This window comes from Lissotriton helveticus, chromosome 3_1 (assembly GCF_964261635.1).
Source record: "Lissotriton helveticus chromosome 3_1, aLisHel1.1, whole genome shotgun sequence".
NCBI classification, from domain to species: domain Eukaryota; kingdom Metazoa; phylum Chordata; class Amphibia; order Caudata; family Salamandridae; genus Lissotriton; species Lissotriton helveticus.
The window spans coordinates 406,103,963-406,128,239 of NC_136061.1; the positions used below are offsets into that span (position 1 = coordinate 406,103,963).

The window sequence follows — 24,277 nt, forward strand, 5'->3', positions numbered from 1 at the left end:
AACTCTTCCTCTGTTAAGGTCTGAAAAGTATCTAGATATACAGGTTGTTGTGAGACTACCTCAGTCCCTAAATCAGGAGGAGGTAGTACACCTTTATCGATAACATGCAAGTTGCTCACAATTTTAGTGATCTTATCCTGAAAATGTATATCTATTTCCTCGCATAGTTTTGAGACGCAACCACTTTATTTTCCATGCAGGTAGGAGAGGAGAGATCCTTAATGATTTTAAAGAGTGCTTTAGTGCTATTCAGCGCCTGTATAATAGAGCTGGCATAAAAAACTTCCTTGGCCCCAAGGATTTCCTCTTTGTATCGCAACTGTATTCGTCTAAGATCTTTCTTGTCGTTCTCATCATATCCTTTCCTCCATTTTATTTCTGCCATCTTCCGGCATACACGGAGCGGTTTAAGCTCCTCGTTTAACCATGGAGCAGACATTTTACTTCTATTTTTTATAACCTTAATGGGGATTGCCTGGTCCAAGAAATTGCCTATGTGTTTTGTGAATACATTGTAGTTTCCTTCTACAGACAGCGTGGGTTCGAAATAAGAAACGTCTAGATCGTGAATTGGAGTACCTGACTTAATTAATTTAACCCATTCCCTGCCCTTTCTATAAGACCTTTGCTGGCCAGTACTATCCCCAGAAATTGCCAACGTTGTGTTGAACTGGACAAGATAGTGATCGGACCAGGTCCGAGGTGTTAAATTTAATAACCTAGTATTTGATGGATTAGAGAATACCAAGTCTAGGGTGTGCCCTCCCTGATGTGTAGATCCTTCCACAAGTTGGGAGAGATTCAAATTTACGCATGTTTGCCTTAAGTCACGTAGATGACTATTAACATTCCCATCTTGCCAGAGATTAAAATCTCCTAAAATAATCATATCAGAGTGTGTCAAGGCTAGATTAGTAACGAAATCAAGAAACCGTTGAAAGTGTACAGGCCCACTTGGAGTTCAATAGCACAGCAGTCCTGTGAGGAGGTTCCCGCTGGGGGAGTGTAGAGAGAACCCCAACGTTTCTACTCCCTCCACCTCGTCTATCTGTGGGATTCTAAAATCCAGCTCCTCATTAAATATCACCCCCACACCTCCTCCTCTGCCCGTGGTTCTAGGCTTATCAAGGTATTTATAGCCAATGGGGCAGGCACAGCTAATATCAACAGCTGATGCAGCATTAGTCCACGTTTCTGTCAAAAACAGAGCGTCAAGTCCCAAGTCTTCTAACAAACTTGATACCTCAGCAGAGTGTTTAACCAGGGACCGGCTATTGATCAAACCTCCAAGAAGGATCTTTCCAGCCTTTCTCCCACAAGTCCGAGCTGGAGTTGCTGTACATTCTATCTTACCAAGCTTTATCAGTAGATCTCTGTCATAGGTTATACGTCCATGGGCACTGTCAAGATGGGCAGCATTGTCGATGCCGGACACCTCCGGGGCGCGGACGGGCGCAGACGGGCTTTCCTCTGGCGCGCCCGCTGCGCGCTTGCATCTCCCCGCTTATAAATGATGTCCTAGAGGAGCTGGCAGACAGCTAGAGCGCTACTCAAAATGGCACCCGCAGATGTCAGCAAGCCCGGCCCTCCCTCACACAAGATGGCGCCCACAAGAGTACTAGCCACGCCAAAGCGGCGGGTGATGAAATAATTCCGTTTTTTAAAGTGCGGGTATGCGGATTACTATGTAGTGATGTTGTAGCATCAATCAGGGTTTATTAGCAAAATAAAATAACACTTTTTAAACTAAAAATTGGTATTAGCTTTTCAAAAAAAGTCTTTATTTTAAATTGCTTATTTCTCACGATATGGGAGCCTTACACTCAGCCAATGTGTTTCGTTCTCACATGGAGAACTTCATCAGGGCTGAAAGTGACATAAGGTTACATTTACTATACGGAAATAATAACAAGAAAGATGAGAGGAAGAAAGAGAAAGACATGAAAATAGAAAGACATATTTAAACAACATTGTACATAAAAGCAAAGACATCGTGTCAACAGAAAATAACCAAAAATTATATTACTTGAGACAAGGAGGACAAGAAAAAGAATTGAGACAAGGAGGACAAAAAGATTTTTACAGACATTAGTGGTACACAGGAGTTTTTTTAAATAGTTAAAAAGGAACTCTCACTAGAGATGGCAGAGCAAGCATGTGGACATTTGTTTAGGATGCAGAAAGATGCTTACTTAAACAGTAACAAAAGCTCTCACTAGAGAGGGTAGAGTAAGCATGTTAACATTTGATAAGATACAGATAGAGGCTTAAGTAAAACACATGCATATAGGGATAGCGAGAAACGAGGGGAGAGAGCTGAAAGAAAGTTGAGGGAGAACTAACATGAAGAAGCAATCGAATGCGTGGAAAAAGGAATGCGTGAACTAAAATCCATGAACATGGACGTGGTATCCTTGCAAAGTAAAAAGAGAAAGAAAAGAGAAGAAATTCTATTAAAATAGGCCCCACCAGTGAATCAGAGGAAGGACAATGCCAGGAATTGAATTATCCATAAGTGGAATGTGATCTCACCTCAATAAGGCGAGTATCCTCACGAAACTGAAGTCTGGCTACACGTAAGGTGCGCTCCAACGAAGTACATCGGGCGCATTGTAGGGTGTACAAAAGGCCCGGTCCGGCCTCACATCTGAAAGCCAGAGGCACACGAAGAGGGTGGGTCTAAGTAGTGTAGATGGGTGAAGAGTATGTAAAAACAAAACAAGATTGGAATGTTAAATGACCTAAGTAAGGGCGGGTATCCTTAAAATAAGGAAGAGATTATGCAAAGTTCTTCTCCAGAACAGTACAGCAGGGCACAGTGTGGCAAGTATCTGGCCTCTGAGCATAGAGCTGCCATCCAACAGTCAGAAACAGTCGGTCAGAAATTTAAAACAGGTTAAAGGTCCAAAAATCCCAAAGGATATAAGAATCTGGAGTTGTGTGCTCTCACCTGTGTAGAATGAAGAAATAGTAGGAATGTATGGTCGATGCTCCAGGCAATAACACTGGACGCAATCGGGAATTCCCAGGGCCAAATTTGGCCTAAAAGCAAAACACAGAAGTCAGGAAAGCTGAAAGAGTGTGCAAAAAAGGTTAAACATGCCTACTAGGTGTGTAGGAAAAGTTGAAGGGCCTCCATGATAATGAGTAAAAATGCATGAATCGAGCATCAGCAAACATAGTGTATTGTAACACTAGCAAATCATAGACATCGGATAAGGCATATGCCTGATTTGAATCCTCTAAATTAAGTGACCCCAGAGCATGGTGTAGTGGAACTAAGTGCTTGAACATATCACAGCGCCCAGTGACAGCCCACCTGGTCAGGACACGCTTGGAAAATACCATACGCCCAAAAGCCTTTCAATGAACGGAGGACGTGAATAAAAAAAAACACTAGTATCTATGTCTGACCAGTGACATGCGGGAAACAATAAGGGTGTCCTGCGTTGTGATGGAAGTGTGACGGGAGCCCCGGGAAGATGGGGTACAAACCGTGCCAATGTAGCAAAGGGAGGGGGGTGAAAAAAGTGAGCGGTGGGGAAGGAGGAGGTGAGATAAAACCTCAGACGGGCGTGAGGTAATACATATAGGCGTTGCCCCCTGTATTGAAACCTCCATCGAGTTTAAAAATAAAGAGTAGAAATTCATGACGCTGCTTCCCGAGGCACCAAATGGTAAGAACGGGCTACCCGTAAACCCCATAGGAGAGACATCCCTGCGAAGTGAAGCCTGATACTACGGACCCAAGGTAGAGTCCGGTAGCCCCTAATACTCCTTACCTCTCAAAAGCAATGCAGCCATCAGAAATGTGGAAGAAAGTAATTCGCGCCATTATGACTTAAAACACCATCGGAAGGGGCTTGGCCAGAGGGACGTCCCATACGTAAAAGTAAACAATCTACAACGTCAAGTTTGCTAACGGCCAGGGAACTGAGAAAACATGTCCAGGAAGGTGGGATGTCTCACGTGTGGGTGTGATCACCAAACGGGGAATGGTGTCTAGGACGACGCTAGCATGACTGACATGTTGGAGAAATAAAACCGGGGTGAACTGTGTGAATAAGGAAAAAAGGAAAACCTTCGGATTGTCTAAAGTGGGGCCAGAAATAACCATAGGCGAAAATGTACTGGTAGAAGCCTGTGAATGGAGAGAAGAAATCAAAAAGAGTAAGGAAAATCTAGCTGATTAGTAAGGTGGATTAAAATGCATGTTGAAAATCCAGAAAGTGGGGTATAACACTGAGAAAGGACCCCCTGTCGCAGTGATATGCAAGTGCTTAGGGATGACAGAAACGTAACAGTGAGAATAAATAAGCCCAGATTACATAATGCGCTAATTCGTTTTCACTTGGGATTCTTTTAGAAGAGCATTAGCGCAACAAAGACATTTTACATCAATGGCCAGTGTATCACAGAAATAGATCGTAACATATACTGTGAGTTACACGTGGAATAAAAACAGAGACTTGGTAAACAGCACATCAGGATAGCTGTGGATACGAAAAGACATAAGGAATGAAGGCAAATCAAATTGACATTGTGACAAAACATAAAATGAGGAGTCAAGGGGTATCATGGGTTGTCATTAAGAAAGAAATGCATCTCATTGTCGGTGTTCTGACCATGTGTGATAGAACGTAATTTGCATATCCACTTGTCCTCGCATTGTCTTAGGTTGAGTTCCCTGTTACCACCCCTCTGTCCTGTTTCTATACGGTCAATACCATAAAACCAGAACGTACTTTCTTCAGGGTGGGTTTTGGCAAAGTGTTCTGCCAAGGGCTATTTCATGTCGCCATTCATAATGGCCCTCCGATGTTCTTGGATACTGAGTTTCAGATTGCTCCTTGTGCTTCCAATGTAAATCAAACCACATGGGCACCCAATAACATAAATCATAAAACTTGTATCACAGTTGATAAACTGTGTGATTGTGTGTGAGCTGGATCGGTTGTGGCTGAAATTCTTAATCTTGTTGACCCCAAATTTGCAGATGTTGCATGAACAGCAAATATAGACCCCATTAGGCTTCCCAGGGAGCTGTTTCTCTCCTAGCAGTGGTAGTGACATAACTGGGGCAGACTTGGTTTTTAAGGGTGGACCCTACTCTGTATGTGATTGTTGCAAATGGTGCCCTTCAAGCTGGGGATTGCTTGTAGGAGATGCCAATTGCATTTGAACAGCCTAAAGATCTCATCACTGTGGGTTGTGTACTGTGTTATGAAGCGTACCTTCCTGTTGTTCCCACATTCACTCTTGCTTGTGGTATGTTCTGATAAGGTGGTTTCTCGGTTGATGGTGTGCACCCTTTTCTCTGCTGTGTCCAGGGTCTTAAAAGAATAGCCCCTAACCCCAAATCTCTTCTTTGCCTCTGTGATGTTCCAAGTGAAGCTCTCTTCCTCACTGCAGTTGCTCCTGATTCTTACCATCTCGCCATAGGGTATATTGCAAATCACAGAACTGGCATGGGCCCTGCAATACACTATTGCAAGGAAATTAATTTTTTCAGGGTGAAAGTTCATGGTAAGATTAACGTTAAAAGGATTTTGGTTGAGGTATGCGAAGTAGTCCCGCAGGGAGGCCTCTGATCCTGACCATAGACAGATGATATCGTCAATGTACCTCCTCCAGAACACGTGTTTAATCCAAGGGGAGGCACATTAGCCCCAGGCATGCTCCCTCTCATACCACCCCATATATAGGCAGGCATAGGAGGGAACAAACCTGAAGCCCATGTCAGTGACCTGTTTTGGATGGTACCAAGTACCGACGTGGAGAGAGTAGTTCCTTTTGAGGATCAACTCAATCATCTCAAGGACCATTCTGTTGTGTTCATAGCAATCAGCACCGCCCTTGTCAAGGAAGGACCTGGCCACCCAGAGACCATATCAATGTTCGATGCAGGTGTATAACCTGACTACATCGAAAGTCACAAAAAGTAGGTCCTCAGACCAACTGAGGTCTTTGAACTTAGTCAGGATGTCCTTAATGTCACAAACATAGGAGGGTAAATTCAGTACATATGGCTGCAGTTTGAGGTCCACATATTCAGAACGTCCCTCAGTCGGGGAACCCACACCTGATATGATTGGCCTACCAGGGGGAAAGGTCCCTCCCTTATGGATCTTGGGTAAAATGTAGATAAAAGGGTATTTGGGACATTCCTCTTTCAGATACCAGTATTCATTGTCGGATAACAGGCAAATGTCTTTCCATTCTGTTAATTTCATGTTGATGTCCCTGGTGAGTTCCTCCAAAGGGTTGATTCCAATCTGTTCATACCAATGATTGTTGTCCAGTTGTCGTGCAATTTCACCCATGTAGTCTGGTGTGTTCATCACAACAACATTGCCACCCTTGTCCGCTCCCTAATCACAATGCTGTTATCATTCTGTAGCCTAGTGAGGGACTTCCTTTCACCAAAACTTCTCCAACATGTCAGTCATGCTAGCTTGGTGTTAGACACCATTCCCCGTTTGGTGATCACACCCACACGTGACACGTACCTCCTTCCAGGACACATTTTCTAAGTTCCCTGGCCGTTTGCAAATTTGACGTTCTAGATGTTTTACTTTTACGTATGGGACGTTCCTCTGGCCACACCCCATCCGGAAGGATGGTGTGTTAAGGCACAATGGCGCAAATGACTTTCTTTCTGACAGCTGCATTGCTTTTGAGAGGTAAGGAGTATTAGGGGCTACCGGACTCTACTTTGGGTCTGTAGTATCAGGCTTCACTTGGGAGGTATGTCTCTCCTATGGGATTAAGGGTAGAACGTTCTTATTTATCCCACCGCCTCCTCCTCCCCCTGATCTCTTTTTTCGCCCGCCTCCCCTTGCAACAGTGGCACTGTTCATCCCCTGTCTCTCTGGGGCTCCACTCACACATCCACTACAACACGGGACACCCGTGGTGTTTCCCGCATGTTACTGGTCCGACATAGAAACTAGTGTTTTTTTTAATTCACGTCCTCGGTTTATTGGGAGGCGTTTGGGCGTATGGTATTTTCCAAGCATGTCCTGACCAGATGGGCTGTCACCGGGCACTGTGATATGTTCAGGCACTTAGGTTCCACTACACCATGCTCTGGGGTCACTTGATTTAGAGGATTCATATCAGGCATATGCCTTAGTCGATGTCTATGAGTTGCTAGTGTTACAATACACTATGTTTGCTGCTGCTCCATGCAGGCATTTTTTTAAAAATTATTTTTATATTTACAATCATTGACTACAATCAGGAAATAGCACACAGTATATTCATACAGACATTTCAATCCGGCACACAGAGTTTTGAATCACATTATAACACATCACAGTCATTGAGATAAATCAAGGAGAGTGCATGTCATCCTGGGTTGGTTGCAATGGTGGGTTGCAGATGTCACCTCTATAATGGTTCCACTGCCCCCATATCCGGGACCACTTCCTAGGGCAGCCTCGGGCCACATAGACGTTTTTTTCACGGAACATACTCCAATCCATATTGGTCTTCCAGTCTTTTAGCGAAGGAGGAGCAATTGCCCCGCAAGCTTGGGCTATGTTACTTTTGGCCACCATAAACCCAAGCTTGTCCCATTGTGCTTGGTGAGTGTTCAAGTCCGTGGGTTCCCACACATTAAGCAAGCACCTATGTGCCTCCATGGGCAGGGGGACTCCCAACATCATCCCCACTACTAGGTGGCTCTCCCTCCAGTAGGAATGAACAACTGGACATTCCCAGATGATATGTAGGAACGTGCCCAACTGACCACACCGCCTGCGACAATCCCCCGTAGGTGCCCTGCCCATCAACACCAGTCTAGGTCCGGTCATGTATATTCTGTGTAGGATTTTAAGTTGGACCAGGCGCAGTCTAGCAGAGATACCCACAACTCTGGGGGAGGATACTGCCTCCTGCCAGTCCTCGTCATCTAGCTCGAACCCGTCCGCCGTCCATTTTTGCAGGAGCTGTCATGCATGCATTTTTACTCATCATCATAGAGGTCCTTTAACTTTTCCTACACACCCAGTAAGCATGTTTAACCTTTCTTACACACTCTTTCAGCTTTCCTGACTTCTGCTTTTTGCTTTTAGGCCACATTTGGTCCTGCGAATTCCTGATTGCGTTCAGTGTTATTGCCTGGAGCACCAACCATACATTCCTACTATTTCTTCATTCTACAGAGGTGAGAGCACACAACTCCGGATTCTTATATCCTCTGGGATTTATGGACCTTTAAGCTGTTTTACATTTCTGACCGACTGTTTCTGACTGTTGGATTGCAGCTCTACGCTCAGAGGCCAAATGCTTGCTACACTGCGCCCTGCTTTACCGTTCTGGAGCGCGACTTTGCATAATCTCTTCCTTATTTTAAGGATACTTGCCCTTACTTAGGTCATTTAACATTCCAATCCTGTCTCGTTTTTACATACTCTTCACCCATGTACACTACTTAGACCCACCCTCTTCGTGTACCTCTGACTTTCAGATGTGAGGCCGGACCGGGCCTTTTGTACATCCTACATTGCCACCAGTGTACTTCATTGGAGCGCACCTTATGTTTAGCCCGACTTCAGTTTCGTGAGGATACTCGCATTAATGAGGTGAGATTGCATTACACTTATGGATAATTCACTTCCTGGCATTGTCCTTCCTTGGATTCACTGATTGGGCCTATTTTAGTAGAATTTCTTCTCTTTTCTCTCTATTTTTACTTTGCAAGGAAACCTCGCCCATGTTCATGGATTTTAGCTCATGCATTCCTTTTTCCACTGTTTCGATTGCTTCTACATGTTAGTTCTCCCTCAACTTTCTTTCAGCTCTCTCCCCTCGTTTCTCGCTATCCCTATATGTATGTGTTTTAATTAAGCATCTAACTGCATCTAATCAAATGTTCACATGCTTGCTCTCCAGTCTAGTGAGAGCTTTTTTTTTTACTGTTTAAGTAAGCATCTTTCTGCATCCTAAACAAATGTCCACATGCTTGCTCTGCCATCTCTAGTGAGAGTTCCCTTTTAACTATTTAAAAAACTCCTGTGTGCCACTAATGTCTGTAAAAATATTTTTGTCCTCCTTATCTCAAAAACAATTTCTTGTCCTCCTAGTTTCAAGTAATATAAGTTTGGTTTATTTTCTGTTGCTTTTATGTACAATGGTGTTTAAATATGTCTTTCTATTTTCATGTCTTTCTTCCTCTCATCTTTCTTGCTTTATTTCCGTAAATTAAATGTAACCTTATGTCACTTTCAGCCCTGATGAAGTTCTCCATGTGAGAACGAAACGCGTTGGCTGAGTGTAATGTTCCCATATCGTGAAAAAAATAAGCAATTGAAAATAAAGACTTTTTTTGAAAAGCAAATACCAATTCTCTGGACTTTACTACCTGGCGCACGCCCATCCCTTGCTGCATTTAGGATCTGAAACATACATATATATTCCCAACTCGGGGAAAGAGAAGACAGCTGTGCGCTAGGCGTTAAAGCACGAAGGGTTAAGGTGCTGATTGAGGAAAAGCTCTTTTAATTGTCTTTTAAAGCTCATGAAGGAGGGTTGTGTCCTGATATATACTGGCAGGGTATTCCAGATTTTAGTGGCATTACCTCAGAAAGAGCGGGATAGGGATTATCGTTTATGTTTTTTTGGGGGGATAAGAAGCAGTGTTGGTGCTTCTTAGATTTCTTGTCTGCCTTTGTTAGTTTAGACACGAGGTAGGTTTGTTTCCTGGTGTGAAGGACTTTGTCAGGGAGACAGTCAGTTTTAAAGCAGCAACAAGCTTCTTTAGTCTTTGGGAGAGGGGAAGAAGGGGATAGATGTGATTGTGTTTGTTGACCAGTGACAATCCTTGCAGCTGCTTTTAGTGTGGCTTCTAAGGAGGCTAAGTGAGATGTTACGGTGCCAGCGAGGGTGGAGCTCCCATAAACCAATCCGGACACAACCAGAGCTTGCGCTGTGGTTTTTGGATCATTCAGTGGGAGGAAGAAATTGATTTTGTGTAGGTGTTTTAGGTAGTAGAAGGCATTCTTCCCTGTATTTTTCATGTGTGAGCTCAAGTTCAGATTTCGTCCAGGGTGATCCTCAGCCAGAGTCAGAGTGCAATTAAAAGCGTTAAAGGTATTTAGCCACTCTTGTACCTGGGGCGTGGGGGCATCTCATTTGTCGGTCTTAGTCTTATCTTGGTTGAGTTTCAAGTCGTTGTGTGGCAGCCGGTTTTGGACATTTTTGACAGTAGTTCTTAGCCGTCGTAAAGTCCTCTAGTGAGGATATTTCCAAGTAAAGCTGGGCGTCATCCACATAAAGGTGGTAGGGGATGTTTGCTTGTTTCTTTAAAAAAAAAAAAAACATTTTTATTGTATTTTCTTTTTTAGTTTGGAGATGTTTGCTTGTTTGAGTAGGACAGTGAGGAGTTCCATGTAGATATTGAATAGTGTAGGTGAGAGGACTGAGCCTTAGTGGACACCAGTGGTTATTCCTAAAGTATCTGAGGTGGAGTTGTTTTTATATGTTGGGAGCGGTTATGTCGATATGAGGTGAACCATTTCAGAACCAAGCTGTCTTCTCTGATCCATTGTTGGAGGTATTCCAAAAGTAATTGGGGTCTTGTAATAACTTTTGTCTTGTAATAACTTGTGGTCTTGAAATAACATCACAGGTTGGCTGTAATAACGTATTAAATGTTTCATCTTATGCCAGAAGGCCTCACTCCACCATGGTGGCACAACTCATTCCAGCCTTCTAACAACAAACTGGTGGCTTTGTTTTTGGATGCCACAATGGGCACAGGGATTTAATATTTTTCTCTGCAAGTCTGCAGCTCAGAAACAACAGTCTAAACATTCAAAGATTTTGCAGTTTCGCTTTATTATGAAAAAGCAGCAGTGAGTTTACATGTTTGCCACACAAATTGACAAACAAGGTATTTGAAGGGGGTCTTCAATCAATAGTAAAATGAGAAAACATTATATTATATTGCAGCTCTTAAAACAACTGATGAACAGAAGACGATACATAGTTCTAGGGATATTTCATTTTTGATAAGAGGGGGCAATAACCCCAACAATTAAACACTGAAAAGAAAGTTGTAGAAATAATTGCAAATACCTACACTGTGTATTTAAGGAGATGGGAGAAATGACAGCAGAGCAACAGAAATGCAAGAACAGGGGACTTCTCATTTGAGGGCCACACTTTTACTTTTTATTTATTGAAATAAGAGTATTTCATAAAGCAAAGCTGTATATAAACAGTTATCAGGATGACAATATACTAGGGAAGAAATGGATACGCCAGTGGTGGAGTGTTACTAAGACCTAACAGTGCAAACAAATATCACAAGCATACATATTTACAGTGCTAGATTAAATGTAAAAGTGAGTTTAGGATGTGGAAATGGTTTCTTATAACATGAGCTGTTGCTTAGGAGAAATCTTGCAGGAGGGGAAAAGAGATGTAGAGCACATTTTTGTCGCACAGTGGTCCCAGTAAATACAAAGACCAACATCGGGATGACACACCAAGGAGGTTTGGGCATGACCAGGTGATTAAGGATGGCTAAGCATACATTAAGAGATGAGAGATATTTGGTTAAGATAAAAGACAATAGATGGGGATGTGCCATACATAGCGCAGAATGCCAGGCCCAGTACCTGTCGAGAGATCTGTTTTTGCCGACAGTAAAATACCTTGGTGAAGGTAATAGGAAGAAAGATTATTTTTGTAAACATTATAAAGGGTCCATGTGAAGAAGTTCATGGCCTTGTCTATGGAGATAAAAGAGTACAGCAAGACGCCCACATAAAAACTGCTGCAATAGTCAAGTTTGCTAAGCACAAGTGAGTAGATCAGTATCTTGGTTGTGTGAAAAGAAACATATGGACCAATATAACACTGTCTCACACCCCATCCTCATCAGGCGCCTGCATCAGACTGGCATTCAAGAACACGTTCTATGCTAAATCTGGCACCTTAATCCTCGGAAGCCCGCAAACTCATCTGTGGGGTGCCTCAAGGTTTATTGCTCAGCCACTACACTCTTCAATGCATACATGAAGCCTCTGGCCAATGTTAACAGTGCACTTGACCTCAACATCCTCTTCAATGCCGACCACATGCAACTCATACTTTGCTTCTCCGACAAGACCCTCAACACTAGAAACAAGCTCACCATCTGCATGACCAAAGACGGTCACTTGGTGAAAGCCAACTGACTAAAGCTCAAAACCGACAAGACAGAAGAAGTGTTCTTCATCAAAACCACCCCACCATGGGACTCCAACTGGTGGCCGGATGAACTCGAACCCACACCCAGCATCGACTCCAGGAACTTCGGAATCATCATCGACAGCAAACTGGACATGACTGCACAAGTCAACACCGTAACAGCATCTGGGCTCCACACCCTGACAATGCAGATGAAGATCTTCAAATAGCTACCAAGCAACACTAGGAAAACCGTCAGACAAGCACCAGTCACCAGCAAGTTGGACTAAGAGAACACCCACTATGCCAGGATCAGCTTACCAGAAGACTACGAACCATCCAGAACTCTGCAGCTAGACTCATCCTCAATCTCCCACACAGACCTCACATCACACCACAGCTCAGGGAACTTCACTGGCTCTCAATACCATGCACTAATTTCTAACACCTCTCACACACATTTAAGGCACTACACAACTTCTCTTCTTGAATTCTGCAAGAAGCTCAAAACCTGGATTTTCAGTTAACCAACGTACCATAGGTAGGGCTAGGCACACACACACCTGGTGCTCAGTGCTAGAATGCCCTCTGGGGGAAAGTGAGTTTTACAAATAAACATAACATTTTACGAATGATTACCAATTGAAACCTAGCTGTCATAGCTGTGCAGGTTATGAATGGTTCTTTGTTCATAGCACTGTTTGAGTGTACAATGATTTTTCTGGATTAGGGTGTGAAAACTAGGATATTTGAGGGGAAGAGGTTATGATAAGGGAGATAGATTTGGGTGTCGTCATGATAGTGATCATTTGACCCAGGAAATAGCTGTAGATGGAGGGGAGGGCCAGGGACTGAGTGCTACACAACAACTGTTGGTTGAGAAGAGGTGGTGCACAGCAAGGAGGACTAAGACTGAGAAAGCACAACCACAGAGACAGAATGAAAATCAATGAAGTGCCAAGTCTGTGATACCTAGATGGGATATGTAAAAAAGGATTTGTCAACATTGGAGGAATCATGATGTCACACACGCATTGTGCGAAAAGTTCCTTGGGGTATCATTTCACCATACTAGCTGGGCACCAAGTATCATGAGCAATAAAAGCCTACCTTCCTCACCCTCTAAAATGAGGAGATTGCAAGCCACCTCAGAGTACCATGTCCTTATAAAGGCAATCATTCAGGGGCCCTGTACCTCTGTTTGGTCCTGGAACTCTTCAGTATCTAGCAATCTCCCAGTGCACAGGGCTATGGCACTTTACAGGAATAGCAGCATCAGCTATGGTTCTTGGTGCATTATGAACAATACTTATAAAATAGTGTCATTGAAAATATTTTGTGATTAAAGTAACAATTTCATTAGTGACATATGATGAAAATAACTCCACAGCTCCAGTTCTCCGTACATTATATATACCAAAAGTAACAATGATTACTATTATCGTAGCCATTATGCCATGTCTTTGATGCTATATAAACTAGTAATAATAATTGATAATTATAATTGCAACCTATTTTTATACATTATAAGACATTTATGAATTTCAAACTTTATTTATTTTGGTGCTTTAAAAAACTCCAATCTTCCTAGACTGAAGACATTATAAAGTGCTGTGTTATCATGTGAATGCCCAATGGATAAATGCGATCAAATGGGTGAAGAAGAGTGCATCATTATCATATGGCATACATGGAAAACCGGAGCCAGAGTAGTGTCATCATTATACAGCTCATTGATATTGTTGTTATTTCATAATAAAGGTATATCGTACGAAAACGGATAGATCAATGCACTGACAATATGCCAGCAAAACAACTCTAATGGAGGAGCTAAGATATCTAAACTTGTCCTTCAGATTTAGAGCAGGTGTTAATTGTACTATTAAACAATAAAGAATACTATCAGGGCCATTTCAGGGTTACTTCTGTTTTTAATCAATCAACACCAAAAGCTTACCCAGCTGTGCCATCTTGTTTGAGCGTTTCACCGCCTGAAATGTGTAAACGTCGCTGCCTCCGACAACAGGCCCAGCCTTCTGCGGATCTATTTAGGGATAGGAACAAAATGTCTTTTTAGAAAAGAAAAAGAAAAAAAAAAAAAAGATATCCAAACATCAGCACTAGGCAACTGAAAGAAAACAAGCGTTGGCAAAGCCAATAGGTCTCGCCTATGACAGCTATTTGCTTTGGCAATGTTTTGTAGCCATGCTGTACAGCCATGCAGATGCTTTGTAATTTGGCTAAAAAAAATGTTAAAAGTACTATAATACAGCCAGGCCTATTGTGCCTTTTTTCTGTAAGTACGCTAGAGCTGGATGCATAACAGTCTTTTTATTATTTTTAGCCATGCTGCACTGCAGTGCCGCGATTGCTTCAAAAGTAAATAAATAGCAAACAAGTCATATTTTTTCCTTAATACAATGGCGGAACCCGAGATTTAGCTTTAGCTGGTCAAAGCTAAAGCTTAAGAAAGTTAGGTGGCCGTGTTTGGGCAGCAAATAAGAAAATAAAAGCAATTAAGCTTCCCGCGACTTGTCCTGCTGGATACATGAAAACGTAAGCACTGAGGGAGAGCATGTCCAGCTATTTAAGAAAATAGTGCTTTGGAGGCTGTACTTAACGCATATCTAGCTACAACAAGTAAAACAGCAGGTGTCCTAATGGGAGTTTACAAGAAGAGAAACAGTGGTACTAAGGAGGGACTACTAAGCCTATTGGCCAATGAAAAGCCACCATTTACAAAAGACAGGGACAGGAGCCAATAAAAAGATGGGCGGAAAGTGGGTGGGGCTTCTTGCCCTTATCCTGAATACAGCCTGTCTCAAAGAGACAGAGGAATCGCTGTCTGGATGAGACATAAAAATAAAAGTAGCACCTCAATCAAAGCGCACTCAGGGGAAGAACAGCAATCAAGCTTTGTCCTTGCTCCAGCCGAAAGAGGAGGACATGAAGTCATTACACACTGGCAATTCAGAAGGTAGTAAATGAGAGTGACAGTGAAGCCATTGAATGTTAAGCAAATGGAAGTCTGTAAGCCTCTTGCTGTATGTAATATCTCTCACAAGCAAGAACACATGTGCTGTTGCAAGCAAGATTTGAAAAGGAGGAGAAAATTCAAGGCTACCATGCACCCCATGTATGTGGGAACGCAGTACTAAAAATAAAATGTAAACAAGCATTGAATTTGTTACTTTCAGACATTGGTTGATGTGGCCCTTATTTATTTATTTTTTTCAGTACCCCTGAAGAAGAACTAAAAGTTCGAAATGCATTGGGTGATTATAATGGTTTGCTCGTAACAATGTTGGAAGCACATGTCTATGTAAAAGCCTCGGCAACATCAGACATTTGAAAATGCAAAATAAAACATTTTAAGTACCACCTGGCTGTCTCCGGAGTGATCCTCTTTTGAAGCATACTTGAAACAGGAGAACGTTAAAATCATACAAAAATATGGATTACCATGGATTACATTGTTGAATAAGAGCTGAATAAATTGATATGCACGAGGAATGGTTCCTTGGCTATCCGCAGTGCAGCAGACGGGGACGCAAAACGCGAACCCCCTTCCTTTGTATTTGTTCTTCTGGAAAAGGGCAGGTTGGAGCAAGAGGTCTCTGGCGGACCGAGAGTTCTTGTTTCTTCCAGATACCACTAGTTTCTGTGCCAGATAAGCAGGGAAGTTTGTGTATAGAGCCTTGTGTGTGATGCATGCCAGCGTAAACTGTATTCTGGCCTCGAGGGGGAGCAGTTCAAAGCTTTCAGATGTGGAGAGATATGGTCAAATTTACTGGTGCCAGTAAGTAGTCTAGTGGCTGCGTTGAGGCAGGCTTTAAAGGGTGCCAGGGAGAGCTTGTGTAAACCGGAGAGGGTGGAACAGCCATATACCAGCCTAGAGATGACTAGTGCTTTGACTGACATTTTTAGGTCGGGGGCATCGATGAATGGTTTCAGCTTCCTTAGGTAGCTCAGATGGAACCTGGCTGCCTTGGCCATCGAGTTGATGTGGTCCCGCATGTTCAGGTTGCTGTCGAGGATTATACCCAGGGATTTGGCCGAGTCCACGATGGACGGCGGGCAGTTTAGGGCTGTGATGGCCATGATCCACATCTGCATCTCAGGGTTGGCTTTTGTGGGGAGATTAGGAGGAATTCAGTTTTCTTTGCGTTGAGTTTGAATTGGTTAGGGGCGAGCCATTGGACGGTCAGCTTCAGGGCCTCATTCAGGGAGAGGATCTCCTCGAGCGAAGAGATTTTAATGTATAGTTGGGTGTCGTCCGCGTACATATGGTAGGAGATGTTATCGGTGCAAAGCTGATAGCTTGCCGTTATTTAAGAATCTCGGTGATCGGTTGTGGAGGAAGGACCTAAACCATTGTAAAACAGAGCCATCCAAACCCATCCTAAGTTTGAGGCGTTTGAGTAGATTTTCATGGTTGACCGTGTCGAAGGCCAAGAATAGATCTAGGAGGATAAGAAGGCAGGTTTTGCCTCGGTCTAGGGCTTGGAGGGCATCGTCCACGATGTGGAGCATAGTAGTTTCAGTGCTGTGCCCCGGTCTGAATCCAGATTGGAAGTCGTCAAGTAGGTGAAAGTTGTTGATGTGTTGACTTAGTTGCTGTTGTACACACTTCTCTACCACTTTGGCTAATAGAGGGATGTTGGAGATAGGCCTGAAGTTGTCTGGGGAGGCAGGATCCAGTGATGTTTTTTTTAGAATAGGGAGGACTTGGCCGGCTTTCAGAACATCAGGAATCGATCCTTGCTGGAGAGAGGCGTTGATAATTGCAGTCCAGCTAGGGACAATGGATTGGGAGGCAGCAGCGAGGCAGTTGGATGGTAGAGGGTCATTAAAGTGGTTATTCGGGTTTAAGGAGGATTTTAGTGACTGAGTCTTTGCATAGTATTTGAATCAGTCCTTTTAATGTTAAAAGTAAAGTGCGGGTGCCGCGATTATAGCAAAAGTAAAGAAATAGACTTTTTTTCTATTTCTTTACTTTTGCTATAACCGCGGACCCCGCTCTTTACTTTTAACATTAAAAGTAAAGCGCGGGTGCCGCGATTATAGCAAAAGTAAAGAAATAGAAAAAAAATCTATTTCTTTACTTTAACTATAATTGCGGCACCCGCGCTTCACTTTTAATCTTAAAAGTAAAGCGCCGGTGCCAAGATTATAGCAAAAGTAAAGAAATAGAAAAAATTCCCCTTCAAAGTACAAGAGGCAAACGCCACAGCCCTTTCTTTACCTTCGTGTCCCTGCATCGCGTCCGCCGAAATACTAGTTTCATCATCAGGATCGAAAGATTTCAATGTAACCGCACTAGCTATGCTTTTCTTTAACTCATCAGAATACCGTTGACAAACATCTGCCCACTCAAATTTGACACGTTTTTTTCATTAACTTCCTTAATTCTTGCACTTTATCAGAAACATGGTAAACAAATTTGGAGTTATATTCCGCAAGGACAAAGAACGACCAAAGTTGGTCCTGGTCTCTTGGGGAAGGTGCATTCTCAATGACATCCACCAGACTACGCTTGGCTTGGACTCCATCACAGGTTAAAGTATGACCAAAATACTCCACTTCACTTAACCCAAATTTGCATTTTTCCAGACCAATCGTGAGGCCAGCATTAGACAGCTACTTTAAGACTTTTCCTAAAACCTCATCATGTACGCTCTTGTCACACCCCACACCAAGACATCGTCCTGAAAGACCAGCACATTTTCTAGATCTGCCAAAACACTCTATATAACCCTTTGGAAAACCGCTGAATGGCATACGGACAAATTGAAATGCCCCTTCAGGGGTGATGAAAGAAGTAAGGTGTCTCGATTCTTCGTGCAACAACACTTGGTAGTGGCGATTGATCCAGGTGTTGTCATTCAAATCTCTCAAGTCCATGCACAATCGAATGCTTCCATTGGGTTTCCTAGCAATAACGATTGGACTTAACCACTCAGATGCTTATATGGGCTCAATCAATCTCTGTAATTCCTCCTTCAATTTACCTCTTAACATTAACAGGACATTGCTTACTTTATGCACTTTGAGAATAGCATTCGCTTTAAATATTATACGGTGTTTGAATTTCTTTAAACACCCTAATTCTTTTCTATAAAGATCAGGAAATTTCTCTACCCAAATATTAGTGTTTGGAGATAACATCAGTAAAACTTGTTGTGGATGATCTGGGTCCAAAACTATGTCCGACGCACGTTGTTCCCTCCAACCTAGCAGAGATCTTCCTTTATCCATCACACAGAGTTTTGCAACAGTTTTCCTGGCTTGCAAGCACATTTCAGTTTTGACAAAACCAATTACAGGTAAGTTGTCACAATACCCTTCAGGTGTCACATCAGTGGTTTGCAAATCTTGTAGATCACCTCCCAGACCGTTCCAAATATTCTTATCAATATTGGTGAAAGGGGAACAAGAATTTGCCCAGACAAGTACTTCCTTACGCTTCATCTTAATTGCACACTTAAGTGATCGATAACTATCATTCTTGCCTTTGTTACAATTAAAAATATTGTTAGCTTCGATCATTAATAGTTCCATTACTTCCTCCTCACTTCTGCTTGAAACATCATCCTTCTCAGATGACTCTACAGCTTTTACTAAATTTACAGATTTTTTGTAAGTGGTAGGCTCAATGCATTTGCACACCCTCGCAAAATGTCTTAATTTTCAGCATTTATAGCATCTACTTTTTGCTGCAGGACAATGACTAGCCTCAGAAGTATGTCTCACGCTAACACACCTGAAACACAACTTAAATTTGTGTTTCACCATCTCTTGTTTCTTTTCGGTTACCTTTGACTCATCACCTTTTTTAACTCCTTTCTTGATATTATGAATCGCTTCCCCTTGGTTGTCCTTTTTTAAACTCATACTACCCAATTCCTTCACATACCTAGAGGTATTTTCCATTCTCCTAGCAATGTCTATGGTTCTTTCTAAGGTAGGATCTTTCATACCAAACAATTTTTCTTGAATCTTAATGTTAAACAATCTATTGATCAATTGATCCCTAATTATCTCATCCCTCACATCCTTAAATTTGCATGTGACCGCTAACCTTGTTAAATTTGCCACGTACTATTCAATGGACTCTCCCTGTGACTGGGCAAGTGAAAAACATGTGTGTCTTTAAACAACCACACTCACTTTCTTCCAAAAATTCTCTTCTAGAGCATTTAATGCAATTTCATATACATGTATATTGCTATCACCACCCTCTCCTTCCAAATTTACTTCAATATTGTTACCCTGAATCATAGGTAAAGATTTTATTACATTCTTTCATTCCAACCCCAAACAATGTTTAAGAATGGCTAATTTTCTTCTCGCTACATATACATCACCCTCTATGGCTTCAAGGTATGTTTCAAAAGTTTCCTTCCAGTCTTCCCAACCCATGCACGGTTGGCCAGGACTCTGTACAAATAATGGTGGCACAGGAATTGCTTGTGTCGTCATAACAGCCCCTTATATATGCACTTGAGCTTTAAAATTAAAGTAAATTGCAACACAGTCAAAGGTGTGCGTATCACTGATCAAAGGAAACAGTAAAGTGCATGCTATCTCTTGCTCTGGATTCAAAACGCATATAAATAATTCCACAATTTATGTATCCAATAACACATGGCTTCAAAATAATGGTGTGCGTGTCACCGATGAAAGACAACTGTGTGCAGAATGTTCCCCTCGAAACAATAGTTGACACACAAAAGTGATGAAACTGACTCACCGATCACACTTGCACAAAGTCGTAGGATGTGCAGAAAAGTATGGAACATGCACAGCAAAAGGAATAAAAAAAATTTAAATGCTCACAAGGGTGTGCGTATCACTGAACAAAAGATACGCTGCCTACTGACAGTCAACTCACACAGACAAAATGTAACTGCAACACCTGTAAAGGTGAGCGTATCACCAATCCAAGGATACGCTGCCATTGTCTCCTCTCACAGGAAAACTAAATCGCAGTGGCTAGTTGCGCATTGCAGGAAATGACATCCAATATGGCGGCACGCTCACGTTAGACGTCAACACGCACTCGCCGGACTTCGAGATGGTGGCACGTCGACGCACTGACGTAGAAGGTTGCGTCATCCTTCACACACGAGCAGCTTAAGGAAAGTCCTCGCTCAGCAGGAGTGAATGCGCGCGGAGCACAGAGAGGGCTCGAAATCGCAGCGTGTGCCTCTGGACCGTTGCCCAAGCAGATAAGGACAAATTGGTCCCAAAATAACAGTATATTAATGATGCAGCACATACCTCTGTCCGAGGGGTAACAGGACGTTGGGCATCAGCCAGCCGTCAAACTCAGGTGCTTAAATCTCTTCCAGAGGTCGCATTAAAATCACAGACCAATAATTCAAAACTCGTTATGAAGCATTCACGTCTACCCTCCCATTTTCGTCACGTCTACCCTCCCATTTTCGTCGCCAGTTTTGTGAAGACAGGACCCCTTTTATGTGAGGTTTAAGTAGATTTATTAAGTAACATCAAAGACTCTTGGAAGAACACCAGCCACTCTCCCCAGCAATTGCTCCTCTCTGATCAGTAAGCATTCCACAACCATGAGCAAAGAGAAACCGGTTGCCAAGGAACCAGGATGTTCCACAAGAAAACACATTTACAAATTATAACAATATAGGAAATACAATGGAGATCTGTGGATAGAAAAAGCAAGTCTCTGGATGGGCACCAAGACCCTACAAACTATTGCATCTGAAATCTAGCATAGGGTCAGCCCATACAAATTTGCCAGGTCTCAAAACACAAATGTATGCTGTGCAGTTCCACACATATTGTGAAAATGTGAAAAGTAATCAGCCCCACTAATCAAAGACGCGCATTTATAGATACTGGCTGCACAACAACATTGCTGCTTGCTTGATGAATAAGCATGAGTTGGGGATCCGCCTCGGCCCTGCAAGTTCAAAGAGATGAACAGCCAGAGTTTAGTATGTTGAGAGGATAAAGGCAGGCCTTTATTCTCAAGGCTGCACAGCAAGAACTCTGAAGACCGGTCACAAAGGGTCCAACAAGTGTATTTTAACATATCCCATTGACGATGAGGAAGAAATAAATGTAGCACAGCAAAGGGCTTGAAATAAGTGGACTTAACCGCACTATAAGATAGCAGCTGGCCCACGGATCAGGTTTGACCCATTAGAGATTTGCAGATAAACCTGCACTAGGTCCCTTCTTGGCACAAGTGAAATTTTGAGGTAAGAATACACAAAAGCAGTGTATCCTTTTGCACATGTGTTTTTATCGTGACTGAACACCAAACACAAAATAGTTCCTAAAAAAGTGCAACCGTTGGAATCTGAACACTACTGGTTGAACATTTCAACTTGGACCAACAACTTTTCAGTTTTTAGTATGCACTTTTTCACAAGTTCCCATTTAACGTCCGTACAAACTACACATGTGCAGCTGTGGATGTGTCATGTGCCCAAAGTATTTAGCTACATTTACATGGAATTTGTATAATAATCCCACCGCAAAATAAACCAAGTTTGAGTCTTGGCGTCGGCTCAACATCCTGTAAACCTGCCCAAATCACTTACTCTCCCAATGCCTAAACATAACATAAAGATGCCCCAAAAAATAAGAACAAGTGCCTCGATCACCCAGCGAGAAAATGGTAAACACTAATTTAGTGAAGTAAATATGCACTTGGTCCATGTGATACACAATGAAACGTAAGCAGCGCAAGAAGTGACAATTTACACGCACTAATGAATTAGAAGGCAGCAAAGAAGAGTGATTAGGATGGCACTTGTTAATTTAAGGGCAGGCTAAAAGCCTTTATGTAGAGGTTTACAATAGGTGGTCGCGATAGTGATAGCGCATGCGTACTGCCTGAAGGCTCGACCTAAAAAGACATGTAAAGATACCGTTAGTTAACATTAACAAAGTCAAGCCATACCTTTTTAGTTACATGGTAGGGAAAGGTTACAACCAGAATACAAATAAGAAATACTGTACGCCCTGGTGGAAAGAGTTATTTAACTAGTTCATAAACTTAGGTGGTCACCAATTTTCAGGAGTTAACCTTCTTGGCTTGATTAATCGGACCCAAATTAATGCACTGAACTTCGGTTGCTCTCTTTACCTCATGTATCGAGCGATTATCTAACCCATACCTTTAACAATGTAACCTAGTCGATATTATAAGATCTTTGCAAAGCGTCCTAACACCTATCTTGGCACAGGAGCTCTATATAAATGGCATAAATAAAGCAGTTGCTGGGAGATCTAAGAATGCTCACTGAACGCCCTTGACTCATTCACTTTTAGAACAATAGAGTCAAAGGTGTCCACAATGGAGGATTCAAAGGGAGAGACCGAAAATAAATGTCTTTCCATGAAATGGCAAGCCTTATTTGTGACTGTCTAATGGACCCTATCATTGGATCTAAAATCAACCTCTCATAGAGGAAACAAGTGCAGGGAATTACATGGTCCCTATGAATTGGGGGTACTAATTTCCTGGGGATGGCACATTCGAGTCAAAGGTGTTCATCTAACACGTACAGAGATAAACCGAATTAGGTACTTTTGGCACAGTCAAACACGGATGCTGCAGTGCCACAACTAGCTAAGCTGCACGTGGAAAATTCAACATATAGGAAATCTTCCTCACGGGTCAGCAATGAAAACAAGCATTGGAAATGCAATAGGTCTCGCAATAGAATAGTTAGACATTTTTCTTTTTGCAAATGGAAGAGTGGCGTTGCGTGGATGAGTGGCGTTGCGTGGATGAGTGGCGTTGCGTGGATGAGTGGCGTTGCGAGTGGCGTTGTGTGTGTGAGTGGCGTTGCGTGTGTGAGTGGCGTTGCGTATGTGAGTGGCGTAGCGTGTGTGAGTGCCGTTGCGTGTGTGAGTGGCGTTGCGTGTGTGAGTGGCGTTGCGTGTGTGAAGGATTGGTAGTGCGGGCACTGCTGCTTGTGGTATCTGCGAGATTTGTGTAAGTAAATGGAGAGGGGGGAGAGAGTTGGAAGAGAGAGTGAAAGAGGCAGAAACGTTGAGAGGAAAAGAAAGTGCGAATCTGTAAGCTGAGAGATGTGGCATAACAGAAGGATTGGTAGTGCGGGCACTGCTGCTTGGGGTATCTGCGAGATTTGTGTAAGTAAATGGAGAGGGGGGAGAGAGTTGGAGGAGAGAGTGAAAGAGGCAGAAACGTGGAGAGTAAAAGAAAGAGTGAAGGAATATGTAAGCTGAGAGATGTGGCATAACAGAAGGATTGGTAGTGCGGGCACTGCTGCTTAGGGTTTCTGCGAGATTTGTGTAAGTAAATGGAGAGGGGGAGAGAGTTGGAAGAGAGAGTGAAAGAGGCAGAAACGTGGAGAGTAAAAGAAAGAGCGAAGGAATATGTAAGCTGAGAGATGTGGCATAACAGAAGGATTGGTAGTGCGGGCACTGCTGCTTGGGGTATCTGCGAGATTTGTGTAAGTAAATGGAGAGGGGGAGAGAGTTGGAAGAGAGAGTGAAAGAGGCAGAAACGTGGAGAGTAAAAGAAAGAGCGAAGGAATCTGTAAGCTAAGAGATGTGGCATAACAGAAGGATTGGTAGTGCGGGCACTGCTACTTGGGGTATCTGCGAGATTTGTGTAAGTAAATGGAGAGGGGGAGAGAGTTGGAAGAGAGAGTGAAAGAGGAAGAAACGTGGAGAGTAAAAGAAAGAGCGAAGGAATTAGTAAGCTGAGAGATGTGGCATAACAGAAGGATTGGTAGTGCGGGCACTGCTGCTTGGGGTATCTGCGAGATTTGTGTAAGTAAATGGAGAGGGGGGAGAGAGTTGGAAGAGAGAGTGAAAGAGGCAGAAACGTGGAGAGTAAAAGAAAGACTGAAAACTGAAATTGTATGGATTAGCAGTGAAGCGTGTGTGCCTGATTCCATCTTTGCTCGGTGAGTCAACCATATGCAGGTATATTAACAATGGCCTTTTATGCCAATGGGAATTTATTTTCACCGGGGGGCTGGCACCATTGGAGGTCGGTTTGGAACAACTGTCTCCAACTTCATCACAGTAGGGATTGAAGGGGTGAGTAGTTGGTGGCGAGGAAAAAGGATAT

General features: G+C 42.8%; 1 protein-coding gene across 3 annotated transcripts in view; it reads right to left on the reverse strand.

Annotated features, from left to right (window-relative positions):
- ORC2 (origin recognition complex subunit 2) overlaps positions 1–24,277 on the reverse strand; it is a 334,428-nt gene that overhangs the window by 275,299 nt on the left and 34,852 nt on the right. For all 3 annotated transcript variants that reach the window (XM_078680185.1, XM_078680186.1, XM_078680187.1), the window contains one exon: positions 14,138–14,224. In XM_078680185.1, coding sequence (XP_078536311.1) covers positions 14,138–14,224 — 87 coding nt within the window. The remainder of the gene's footprint in view (positions 1–14,137; positions 14,225–24,277) is intronic.